Source organism: Aulonocara stuartgranti (genome assembly GCF_965226115.1).
Source record: "Aulonocara stuartgranti genome assembly, chromosome: 5".
NCBI lineage: Eukaryota > Metazoa > Chordata > Actinopteri > Cichliformes > Cichlidae > Aulonocara > Aulonocara stuartgranti.
Window position 1 is genome coordinate 35,716,486 of NC_138943.1, and position 12,270 is coordinate 35,728,755.

Consider the following 12,270-nt stretch of genomic DNA (forward strand, 5'->3'; position numbering starts at 1 on the left):
GTCCTCCTTGCCTTCCTCTTTCATTCCAGTTTCATTCCAGTTTCCTCAGTAGGTTCCTTGGAGGAGTCGATGCAGGATAACCAAGCAAAACCGATCACAGGTAGAGGGAGAGGATCAAACAAGGCTTTTCATTTGTCTTAGCAACCCTAGACGTTTTGTCTCAACTTGTTCAGTCCAGCCAAAAACCAGAGCCTACCAGTAAAAATGCCACTGCCAGCTAGTAATAAATAGGTAGATAACTATAGTAGTAATAAAATTTTAAAATTCTACAGCCAGAAGGTAGCGAAGAGAAGCAAAGGTATCCAGGAAAGGTGCAGCAAGACGCTGTCAGAATGGTATGTTTTAAACTGGTCTAAAGACTTAAGGAAGCTTTATTTTTATATTGCTTAATTACTGAAGGGGGCAGGAGGGGTATACTGTGCACTACTGCTTTTTACAGTCACATTGTAACTTCAGAATTTACTACATTTCTATGGTGGAAGTGACCTATGGAGCAACAACAGCCATACTGAGTGGAAATATACTGTGGTAAGGATTTAGTGCCTCTAAAGTGACCACGACTATTTGCAAAATCTCTGCCTCTACACTGTTTAGCTTTGGGTAACTTTTAATCAAAATGTAACATTTCTCCCAATAGTGGGCACTTTTGTTATAAAGGTAAGGCTAATCTGAACAATCCAAAAAAGAATAGTTTATTTTTGGTTGATTGTTGTTATTATACTGCCTTTAACTGAATGGGGAGATGTGTTAAACGTTTAACCAGGTGCATGTACAATAACCTTTTGAAGAAAGCCTACTTGGTATAGTAACTTATAAAGAGATATATTAAAATTAATGTAATGACAAACTATTGTAAGGTTGTAAAACTCTAGCCTTGTATCTCTCTGTGTGTGTCTTTTTTAAGACGTGTGTGCAAATTAATGACTGTCTTATCTGAAATAGGACACACTTTAATGTACATACGATTTTGAATGAACAGATCCTGTTTTCAGCAACATTAATGTTCTTCTGAGTCACTTTGTAAGTTTGTTTTTGCTGCCTCAGTAGAAGTGATTGACAGTCTGAATCCCAGATCTGACATGAATTAGACAGCCTGTTTTGGGCAATAAACACCTCGCCAACAATACTGAGCACTATGGGTTACCATGGCAACTGTCAAAGCTGATTTTACAGCCACCCCTTCTAGCCAAAATGAAAAAATAAATGTGACGCAGAGATGCTGATGGTACATGCAAAGCACTAATGTAACAGTAGCATCTATACGATGACGTCATAGATCTTCCTGTATGTGTGAGCTTGCAGTCGCTCCATATGGTTGCACGTGTCACTCAGGGCTGTTTTGGAAATGAATGAGAAAGGAGCTTCTCAAAGTCTGCAGGGAGGTATTCTTGGATCAAAACACACCGTTACCATCTGCACAACCAAAGCCAGAAGGAGCAATTATCTCACACATGGACAGGATATTTTCACCCATTCTCATATAATTTTTTACCAAGCCCATAATGATTATGTAAAGCAGTCAAGTGTGCTGGAAATGCCTTTAGACATTCTACTTCATTAGAGGAGACAGGCAGGTAAGATTATAGCAAGCTGTAACTGTTTTTAAAACCTGATTTCTGATGTCAAACAGATTCAGGTGGACATCCACTTGAATGGCTTCCAGGTAACAGATGGACTTTTGTCCATCTTAACTGGATGGATATTCTGCCTTCTTAATGTGTTGGAGGTAGTTGTGTTTTGTCAAAGACTATTTGTTTAGAGCCCTTTTCTACTGATCTAATTTATATTATGAAGGGAAAAAAAAGGAGGGGGGGTGGCATTTAAGCCATGAAGGTCAGTTGGGTAAAAAGATGCAGATTAGGTAATCCAAGGATTACCAGTCATGTAAATGAGCTGTAAACTTTACCTCAGAATAGATCTTATGTCATGTGTGAGATGCATTTTCAACATCAACTGAAGGCACTTTTCTGAATTAGGCTGGCATGGTTGAAATACAGCAAAGGAAGTGCTACATGAATTCAAAGATTCAGGGTTTTGGTTCAGTATTTTGTCAGTGTGTGTGTGTAGACCTTTGACTATTGTTGTATATAAAAGGGATGCAGAACTCTAACCTGCGAACTCCACATTCAGTACTTCCAGTATAATGACAAAGTATATTATGTTTAATTCACAAAAATGTGTTTATTTTATATGAATTAAAATGAAGGAATACATGAAGGAAAGGAAAGCTGTAGATGAGGTGGGAAGGAGAGGTGTGGTGGTAGAAGAAGGACGAGAATAGGTTCGAGGTAAGCAGCGTATACTTGAATTTAAGTCAGGGAAACATCAGACAAATTGCCATGCTGATGTTTATGTGTTCAGAGTCCAGCTCTGCTCACAAAAAACAAAATGCATTTTCATATTACAGAATAGGAAATGACAAGGAAAGGTCATTCACAGATGTTAATGTGTAAACCATAATGAATGTGAAAAATACCTTTAAATTAGGTCCACATACACATTTAATGGTCTGAAATGTATATTCATCTTATCGTGAAACTGCATGCATATATTAAGTTGCATTTTCAAAAATATAAACAAACATGAGAAGATCCAGTGTCTCCTGGATTTAATCCCTGCTGACCTTGCTCTTCTTCTCTCACTCCTTGAAATTGTGGTAGCTGATATATAAAAAAAGGTTTAAAGAGACTGCTGTATATCTGTCAATTCAGATATTCAGCATAACTATTTCTGGGTTTAACCAGTGACTCTGTATGCAAACAGCAGGCTCTTGCAATAACACTCTGAACAGCTCCTACTCCACCATCACACATCAACAACTACAAAAAAACATGCACTTAATTCCTTCTTTGCAATAATGTGATGAATATTTCTCATTTTCTGGGACAGTCTGAAGAGATGTCTTTTCTGCTTAAAACAGTTTCAATGTTTGTTCACATTTTGCCGTCAGGTTCGACATAGAAGATAAAATCTCTGTTCTAGCCATGTTTGCAGAGAGATAACTGAAACATGTCTCTAGAGATTGTGTATAAACGTCACTATATCCACTAAAGGGAATAAACATGAACTAAAAATACACCACAGGCCACAATAAGGTAATTGTACTCGAGTATCACAAGCGTGTGTGACTGAACGTTTTCAGACTGCTGACCCAGGAGAGGGACCACAGCTCTCCTTGCATCAGAAGCAAAAAATCTCTATCTCTAAATCTCTGTATTGGTTCACAGGTATTCACATACAATTATGTGAATTCCTGATTTCTTAGGTTTTTGCACATTTGTCACACGTTTCACATCATCAAAGATGTTTTAATATCAGATGGAGGTGAATTTTTAAATGTTTTTTTTTAAAGTTTATAAATGACAATTTCATGTATTAAGGGGGGACAGCGATCCAGAACTACCTTTTTCACTACCTATGTGAAAAAGTAAAATCATGAATTAACTGCGATCAGCCACATTTTTTGGAAAGCTGATTTCAACTGTACTACATTCAGACCTGATTACTGGCAGAGCTGCTGAATTAGAAATCACTAAAATAAAAGATGTCTGACAAACTGAAGTAGGCTGAAAGATCTCATAAAGCAACACACTGTGTCTCAATCTAATGAAGCTAAAGAACAGAACAGAAACAAAGCCACTGACATTCATCAAACTGGAAAGGGTTACAAAGCTATTTCTAAGGCTTTGACACTGCAGTGAACCACAGTGAGAGTTAGCATTGACAACTCATCCACGTGTTAACAAAACAACCCAGAACAACATGTGAAGAACTGCAGGCTCAGTGTTTATGATTCAACAACAAGAAAGAGAGTTTGCAAAACTTGTATTCATGCGGGAGTTCCCACGCGAAAACCACCACTGACCAAAACATTCTGTGAGCTAGCAGACAAAAGCTGAGCTTTCCTAAAGGTTTGAATCCCGTTACATGCGGCATCAAACTAAAAACATCATTTCATAAAAAGAACATCATACCAGCAATCAGTCATGGTAGTGTTAGTGTGATGGTCTGGGTCTGCTTTGCTGCTTCAGGACCTGAACGACTTGCTGTAAATGATGGAACCATGAACTCTGCCCCACACCAGAAAATCCTGAAGGAGAATGCTCATCAGTTCATCAATTCAGGCCCTGAAGCACAAACTCACTTGAGTTACGCAGCAGGACAAAGATATGAAACACAGCAGCAAGTTCAGCTATGGATGGGTCACAAACAAAACACATGAAACTACATGAAGGTTTTGGAGTGACCTAATCAAAGTGAAGATGTGAAAGGGTCAGTTACTGCAACAGCTTGTCTGCAGTTCTTGTGCACAACCAGCAATTAAGTTTAAGAGCGATTACTTTTTCACAAAGGCCAGGTGGGCTTGGATTGCTTTGTAAATGATCATTGGATTTGCATTATGAAATGCAAACGTGACAAATATGCAACAAACAAGACATCAGGAAGAGGCCAAATACTTTTTGATTGCACTGCCTCTTCAGCTGCCAAATGGCAGAATCACAGTTCACTGCAACTGCAGGTAACACTGCCAGCCACCGCCTCCATTGCAGTGGTGAAAACTGTGAGTATGTGAACTCATGATTGCTCTGTGGCAACACAGACATACCAGCAACATTTCAGGGGAATTATTACGAGGAACTGCACATTATCACACACACTGAGCTCAGATAAGATAAAAATGTCATTGATCCCTATGGTTGCAATGCACACCCCGTGGTGCGGTTGTGAAATGAAAGGATTTGGTTTTTCTTCTTCCCTTGTTGCACAGTTTGACGAGGTAAAACTTTGTAAATGCCGCTGGGAAAGATACTCATTAGAGTGGCCTGTGAAAGTACAATAATTGTGGATGGCAAAAGAAATTAGTATAAAGGTTAGTTAATTAGGAAGCTGGCTGTTACAGCATATGCTCTATGACTTAATGCATATTAGTCACCTATATGCAAATATGTCCTGCACTGTTCATAGCTGGAAGGCATGTGTGAAAAGGGCTCTGTGTATACATCATTCAACATACAAAGAAAATTAACTGGATCAAATGAGCTTGATACACCTAATACCTGAATTGAATCCTATGCTGCTTCTCTTCTATTATATGTGTACTTTTCTTCCAAGCAAAACTTAAAATAGCTCCAGTTCATAGAAGATTCAAATTCAAATTCATTCTGTGGCACACAGCCTAAAAAATATGAATAAAAAAAAATCAGTAGCCCTGTTGTGTAGAATCAAAGTCTCTGTTATCTTCTAGTCATAAAGCCACTGTGCCTGGCATTCACTACACTCATCATCATGCTGTCTCATCAATGCTCCAGTGGTTAAACCCTTCATATAACGATGCAGTATTGTCTCAAAAGGTTGGATGGACTTGTATTATACAGTGATGATGAAATAGGAGCCACCTGATTTATTTCTAAAGCTTTCCTGCCAAGGCTTTAAGAGTGCTTCACATCTCATCTCCATTTATATTATCAACAGGAACGTACAAGTCTTGGGAAAAAACACCAAGTGCACTATTCACTGCTGTTAGGATCAAACTGCTGTTAGAGGCCTACAGTTAGTATTTAGACTTGTTCTGCCTCAGTATGCTATTTGAAGAGTTTTCACATTCATTCGGGAATTTAACAAAAATATAAAGAACACTAATTCCAAAACAGATTACACAATAGGGCAATAAAGTGTCCCTGCTCACCGTAGATCTCAGTGGACCTGCTAAAGGTTTCACATCTTTCTTTGATACTTTTTTTTAAAATTTTCAACACATTATCCATGTTTATGTGATATTGTTCAGACAATGCAAAATATATCAAAAGGACACGTTTTACATTTAAAACACATTAAATGAAACAAATAAAAAAATATCATAATTACAAAATTAAGCGCAGCAGGGAAACAAGTTTGTTTCCCTTTCACTGAGTTCAAAAACGGGCCTTTAATTAAAGACGGACCTCAACCACAACACAAGGTTACCTTTCAAAATAAAAGCAAAACAAAATAATCCGCACTGAAAAATGCACAACAAAGTTTACGACGCCACTTTGTGAAAACGTTAAGTTGAGCTGACAATTAGGCAGATAATACTCCGAGAAGCTCCCTCACACTACGAACACGTTTCTTCTTTAAATCTCCGCTAACAGCGTAACTGTACGTCAGTTACGCGGGTTTGGAGCTCGCGCGTAGTCGACGCACGTACGTGGAGCTGGAACAGAAATTAAGCGAACTGTCCAAGAAACACTGAAGAAAAACGTTTTCTTTCGTTTCGTTCACTCAATTCTGACAACAGCCCCGCTTAAACACCGTCATCAGGGACAGAGAGTCTCCGTCTCTTTACATCCAGCTGCTGTTTGGTGGCCTGCGTTATTCCACAGAACAGCAGCAGGTGAGTCACATCGGGTTGTTGCTAGTTTCTGTTCTCTGAAACGGTTCCAGGCTGCTATGCCATATACAGCGTCTCTGGTGCTGTTTTTGTCCTCCACGATGAAAACAAACAAACATAAAAATGATTCGTGTTTATCGTTGAAAACGGCCAGCACTCAAACAGGTTTGGCGGCTGTGTTTACGGCAGGAACATTTCCTTGTCCCGTTGCGTCTTTCTAATATGTATACAAATCACTGCGCATGCGCGAGACACGAGCCCCCTTTTTTTGACGAGCTAAAGCTTAGGTCCTCGTGTACCGTTTGTGTACTAATGACGACAGTTGGTTACAGTGTGACACAAAGACATTTTGAAGGCATTTCAAGCTCTTAGTCTTCTTTTAAAATAGATGAATTGTGTCCTGAGACTTCCTGTGCATATTTACGGCAGTCACAAGTTTATGAAATTTTTTATCTCATTCCTTTTTTTTCCAATTAGATGAAAGAAGCAATGCCTGAAAAACATGTCTCACAAAGAAGATAACGAGGAGAAGAGGCGGTAAGGAGTACAAACAAACAGCATGACACTTTCAATAGCCCTTATTAACGCACTGGGGAAATCACTGCATGTAAATGAAATACACACTTTTGACTTTCCTCTTTCAGCTGCCACCGCACTGATTTGTATGCCAGCATCCCTCGAACATGTCTGCCTATTGTGTACCACCCAGACTACAACATCACTTTTATGGGCCTTGAAAAGCTTCACCCGTTTGATGCGGGAAAGTGGGGGAAAGTCATCCGCTTCTTGAAAGGTAAGCGAGTGAAGAACAGAGTGGCAGATGGGGAGGATATCTCCCTGAGCTGATGAACACTGAAGCACTCAGACTGAGGTCATAAAGGCGAAAAGAGCCGGAGAACAAAGCAGAAACAGTGGAAGAGGTAGTTGTAGTTGAAGAAGAGGGAGTAGGGGAGGCAGAGCAATAGAGCACAGATAATTAGAGAAAAGTCCCTGTGGGAGTTTGTGCAGGTATAGTAGATGAAGGCCAGTGTGGTTTTGGAGGCTGAGGGAAAACAGTTGCTGGATAACTGGCATGACTTCACACAGAGCTGTTGTCAGGCTTCACGGTGGATCATCTGTGCTGTTAAACGTGTCGCACGCAGCTTAATGAATTCACAAAACTTTCAGAAGTTAAGAGTGCAAATAAAGAGCTGAGCTTGTGCTGACAGAGGGAAACCTTGGTTTTTCTAAATTTAGCCATGCAGTAATTGGAAGAAAACTGGATGATATTGCAGAATTACTCAGCATATTTAGAGAGTGATACAAAGGAACTGGTTGTGCACTGGGTTTTTAATGAGCCCTCTGTGTTACGTCCAGAGTTGGAAGCCAATTTTGGACCACCGCGTTTCAGCAGTCTAAGGGAATAACATGTAAAATGGCCCACAATTGACCGGCTGGTGCTCATCAAAAATAACCTACGCTTCTTGATATAGTGACATTAATTTATAATGAAACTAAAAATTTAAACTCCATGCTTTTAAGCAGCTACTTTGGGACTGTTTCTGCCTGATTTTACAAACCTCTCTTTAATGCTTTATCACTTCTTATGCAAACACTACAGCTCCATGGCTTCATGGTTAACGGTTTAAATTTTAGCATTAAATAAAAAGCACAAGTTGCCTAAAATATTTATCTCTAAGAATTAAATGAATCCAAAAAACATTTTTGTGGCGCACTTTCTTTGAAGCTACAGGACTTGACAAGTATTGTACTTATCAGTTCAAAATTGATTCAGACAGGTTAGCTGGCCTGTCTGTTCAGGTCTGTGTTTGTGTTTTCACCAATCACAGCTATGAGTTTTCAACAGTTCTTTTTTTATTGCAATTATTGAAATAAAAATTGTGGCGAACAAACCATAGACCATGTGCTTTCTCATGTAATCTCTTAAAAGAATATACATGCATTTGTATGTATAAACAATGTATATAGTGCAACACTGAGGTTCTGGATGCAAAAGTCCCATTCATATTCTCCATAGAAATTTTGGTTATGAGCCATAATGTAACCATATAATGTAAACTTAACATGAAAGGTTGTGAAATGATGGTATGTGCTCCCGTAGAAAACACACATCTGTATTATTTCAACCTTGCAATACCAAGGAAAAAAACTACTTTGCCCATAATCCTGTATTGAAACGGCAATGCCTCTGCTTGGTGGATTTTACTGTTACCATGGAGATGTTTAAACCTATCAAGATCAGGTCAGTTAGTGAGAGCAAAATCTCATACATGGATCTCATTTGTCTATGAAACGAAAATTAGGTAAAAGAATATCTGATAAATCTTTGTTTTTATATTCTTCAGGTCCCAATCAACCCAAATAGCAAAGAAAAATTTAAAATGCATGCCATGAAAGAGTTCGGGTCTTAAGAGGTTAAGGCATTATGGGAGGCATACTGTTTACACATTTGCCTAACAAGCAAACATTCATGAGTCAATGAGCCCTTCTGAATAAAAGAGCAACCAACAACAGCATCTATGTACACGGTCCTGTACCTTCAACTTTTTCTTTTTTCAGTTTTTATTTTATTTTTTTGATCCACATCAAATCTTTTTTTGCTCATGATTCACCATGTAGCTTGTAGGTTTGGTTCAAGGCTTAAATTTTTTATCTAACGACATTCTGAAATGTCACATGAATAGGGAATTCGCTTCTGAAACCAGAGCCCTTAAAGTGGGTGGTCACCGTTGCCGTCTACAATTCAGCCCACGCGGCCCGTGTTTATCTCAGTAATGAACTGATAACTCAACAGCAGTTAAGATGATGCTGTTGAGTTGTAATTAACAAGTCAGTGAGAGGGCACCCTATCATGGTACCATACTGGAATTCACTGAGATACTGAGAACCTATTGCTTCACAAATGTTTGTAGAAGAAATCCACATGCCTACGTGCTTGATTTTATACAGATGTACCTCAGGTGGTAGAGTGGGTCATCTACTAACTGGAAGGTTGGAGGTTTGATCCCAGTCTGCATTCCAACCCCATGTTGCCCCATTGCATTGGTGAATGCATCCATCTCCAATGGATTGTATGAATGCTAGTAGTAAGCACTTGGAAACAGCATAGAGTAAAAAATAAAATGGCATGTAAAGCGCGTAGAGTGCTCAGAGTAGAAAAACCCTATATAAGAACCAGTCCATTTACCATTTGCCATCTGGCTATGAAAGCGATTGGATGAATACCTGATTGAGTGAATATCTTCGGCAATATAGTGTCATAAACATAGACTTAGATTTGTTTATGTAACAGAACTGATAACTCACTGGAAAACAAGGGGGTTAAACCTAAGAAAGCTGTCTAAGGTGCTTCTAAGGCCACTTTTGTACCCCTGGCTGCAGCAATGATGTTAAGAAACCAAGGATGTACTATCCACTTTCACACTGCCTGTCTTTAAGCAGTCATTGTTTCCGGGAAAATCCACCCGTTAGCTATACTGTTTGGGTTTGTAAAGCACCTTATAAATGAGGACTGTCAGGGGTGGCCCAAAGGGTCTGGGGAAAGATGCATATTTTTGAACTTTTAACTGTATATTTATAAGTTTTAGTGACTACTTTTGTGTTTTAGCCACACAAAAGTAGTTAAAAAAATAAACAATTATAGAAAAGTTCCCGTTTTTCATTGTCTGCTATAGAAATTTCAGTTTAAAAAAAAAAAAAGAATTTTAAGCAAGTAACTGATACTCGTTTTTATAAATATGGGGCAGTCTGGTGTTACGTTCCCCTGAGGGGTCTAAGCGGGGAGGGGGAAGTAACAAAAAGTGACCGGGTCAGAAAAAGGAGTCAAGGGAGGCAAAAGGGTTAAATTAAAGAGTTTTATTAAAGTTTCAATTTATACTAACTAAAAGAGACGGACAAGCCGCTATCACCATTTAAGAAAACAAACAGAACTCAGGCGTTGGTCAATAAAGTAAAACGTAAGCCAAAAAGAAAGAGCAGCTCACTAGCTGAAAACCACCAAAAACACAGCTCACTAGCTGCAAACACAACGACCACTCAGCTCACAAGCTGTAACCACACTACTGGCACTCTGGCCCAGAGCTCACCTTTCCCTGGGCTTAAATACTTTTAATTACTGATGTGAGTCAGCTGTGTAACAGGGAAAGGTGGCACCTCAGGCAGAAGAGGTGGTGGGACACGCCCACACAGGCACCTTCAGGAGGAGGCCCTGCTAGGGCCGTAACACTGGGCAATGAGCCACCAGAACTTTTTCTGTAATTTTACACATTTGTCTTGTAAAAACACTGAGGTGGACTGTTGAAATTATGTTAAAAAAAAAAAAATGTTATATTAATATATCCCTGGGGTTAAATGTGTAGTTAAATGTCTTTATGCGGACAGAAAGGAGAGTTTCACTTGCCCAGCTCACTTTGATGTAAAGTGGGCTGGGCAAGTGAAACTCCTTTCTGTGGCCCTCATTGTAAAATGATATTCTGAACTCTAGATGCTCAGAAAATCTTTTTCATACCAAGTCTCTTAAAATTGTGGTCCTCAACATGGTCCTCTCATACTGCATTGTATTTTCAAGAGAACTGTTTCTGTTATACAGTCCACTCTCTTTAGAATAGAAACTCCTGTTGCTATAATGCAATAAGCACCACATACTGCAGCCTCATAATTCCTGTGCAGTTTAATGACAATCGGCTTTGAAAAACTAAATATTACAGCTTTCATAAATGTAGGATTTGTTACGTTCTTCTGTTTCTGCATGCAAATTAGTCTGGTTACTGATAAGAGTTTCAATGAATGCTGACATCTTGGTTCAGATATTGTATTTTAGTAAAACATACTGAATACCAAACTAATTCCTACAAATTGAGGAGCACAAAAGTTGTAGAAGCTCCCCCTCTAACATCCAGCGTTTTGTAACTGTGCTCCCTCCCTCTGTATGTGTTGCAGAGGAGCAGTTTATCAATGATGGGAACCTTGTGGAAGCTCGTGAAGCTGCTGAGGAGGATCTGCTGATCGTTCACACCAAACGCTACCTCAACAGATTAAAGGTAGAGTTGCTTGCTTTATCTCATCCATAGTGCAGCATCTATCACTTTGACTGGCATCATTATTCTTCCATCTTTCCTGCCGTAACACATGAATTTAATCAAATTCATTTGACATGGAGTGTCATCTCACTGGAGTGGATGAAGTCTGAACCTGTATGCGAGGTCAAGACATAGTGACTATGATGTAATCGGGCTCACCTCAACGCATAGCTTGGATTCTGAGACGAATCTCCTGAACATGTTTTAAACTTTATACAAAACTGGAGTTACCTGCAGTGAGAGGTTGCAGACAGGTACTGTGCTCTGTGCTGACTGTCATCTGTGGCAGTTCAGACGGCTATTCTCAAGTGCACATGGCACCAGGATGCTCTAGGTTGTAGGTTGATGGATTTTGTAATCAAATTGTCAGATTTGCAGGTGAAGGTGGGAGCAGAGCTGTCAGCTGATCACCACCTGGTGATGAGTTGGATCAGGTGGAAGTGAAAGCGTTGGGAACATTGTGACGTTTATGGGATTTGCCCAGAGTTCCTTAAGGCTCTGGATGCTGTAGCTCCGTCTTAGATGATGTACCTCTGCAACACGTGGAAGCTGGGGACAGTGCCTCTGAATTGGCAGACTTGGGTGACGATTCCCCTCTTCAAGACAGGGAATCAGAGGGTGTGCACAAACTTTAAGGGGGATCAGTCTCCCCTTTGAGATGGTTCAGGTGTCTTACTAGGATGTCTCCTGGAGGTCTGGGTATAGTGTTTCAGGTGTGTCCTACTGGGAAGAGGGCCTGCTTGGATAAACTGTAGAGATTACGTCTTTCAGCTGGCTTGGGGATGTCTAGCTTTCCACTGCATGAGAATTAGAGGAGGTTGC

General features: G+C 39.6%; 1 protein-coding gene across 1 annotated transcript in view; it reads left to right on the forward strand.

Annotated features, from left to right (window-relative positions):
- Window positions 1–2,517: 2,517 nt before the first annotated feature.
- The window catches only part of hdac11 (histone deacetylase 11), a 55,109-nt gene continuing 45,356 nt past the window's right edge, over window positions 2,518–12,270 (forward strand). Inside the window, exons 1-4 of the mRNA XM_082533606.1 lie at window positions 2,518–6,373; window positions 6,848–6,907; window positions 7,015–7,163; window positions 11,309–11,409. Coding sequence (XP_082389732.1) covers window positions 6,873–6,907; window positions 7,015–7,163; window positions 11,309–11,409 — 285 coding nt within the window. The 5' untranslated portion in view covers window positions 2,518–6,373; window positions 6,848–6,872. The remainder of the gene's footprint in view (window positions 6,374–6,847; window positions 6,908–7,014; window positions 7,164–11,308; window positions 11,410–12,270) is intronic.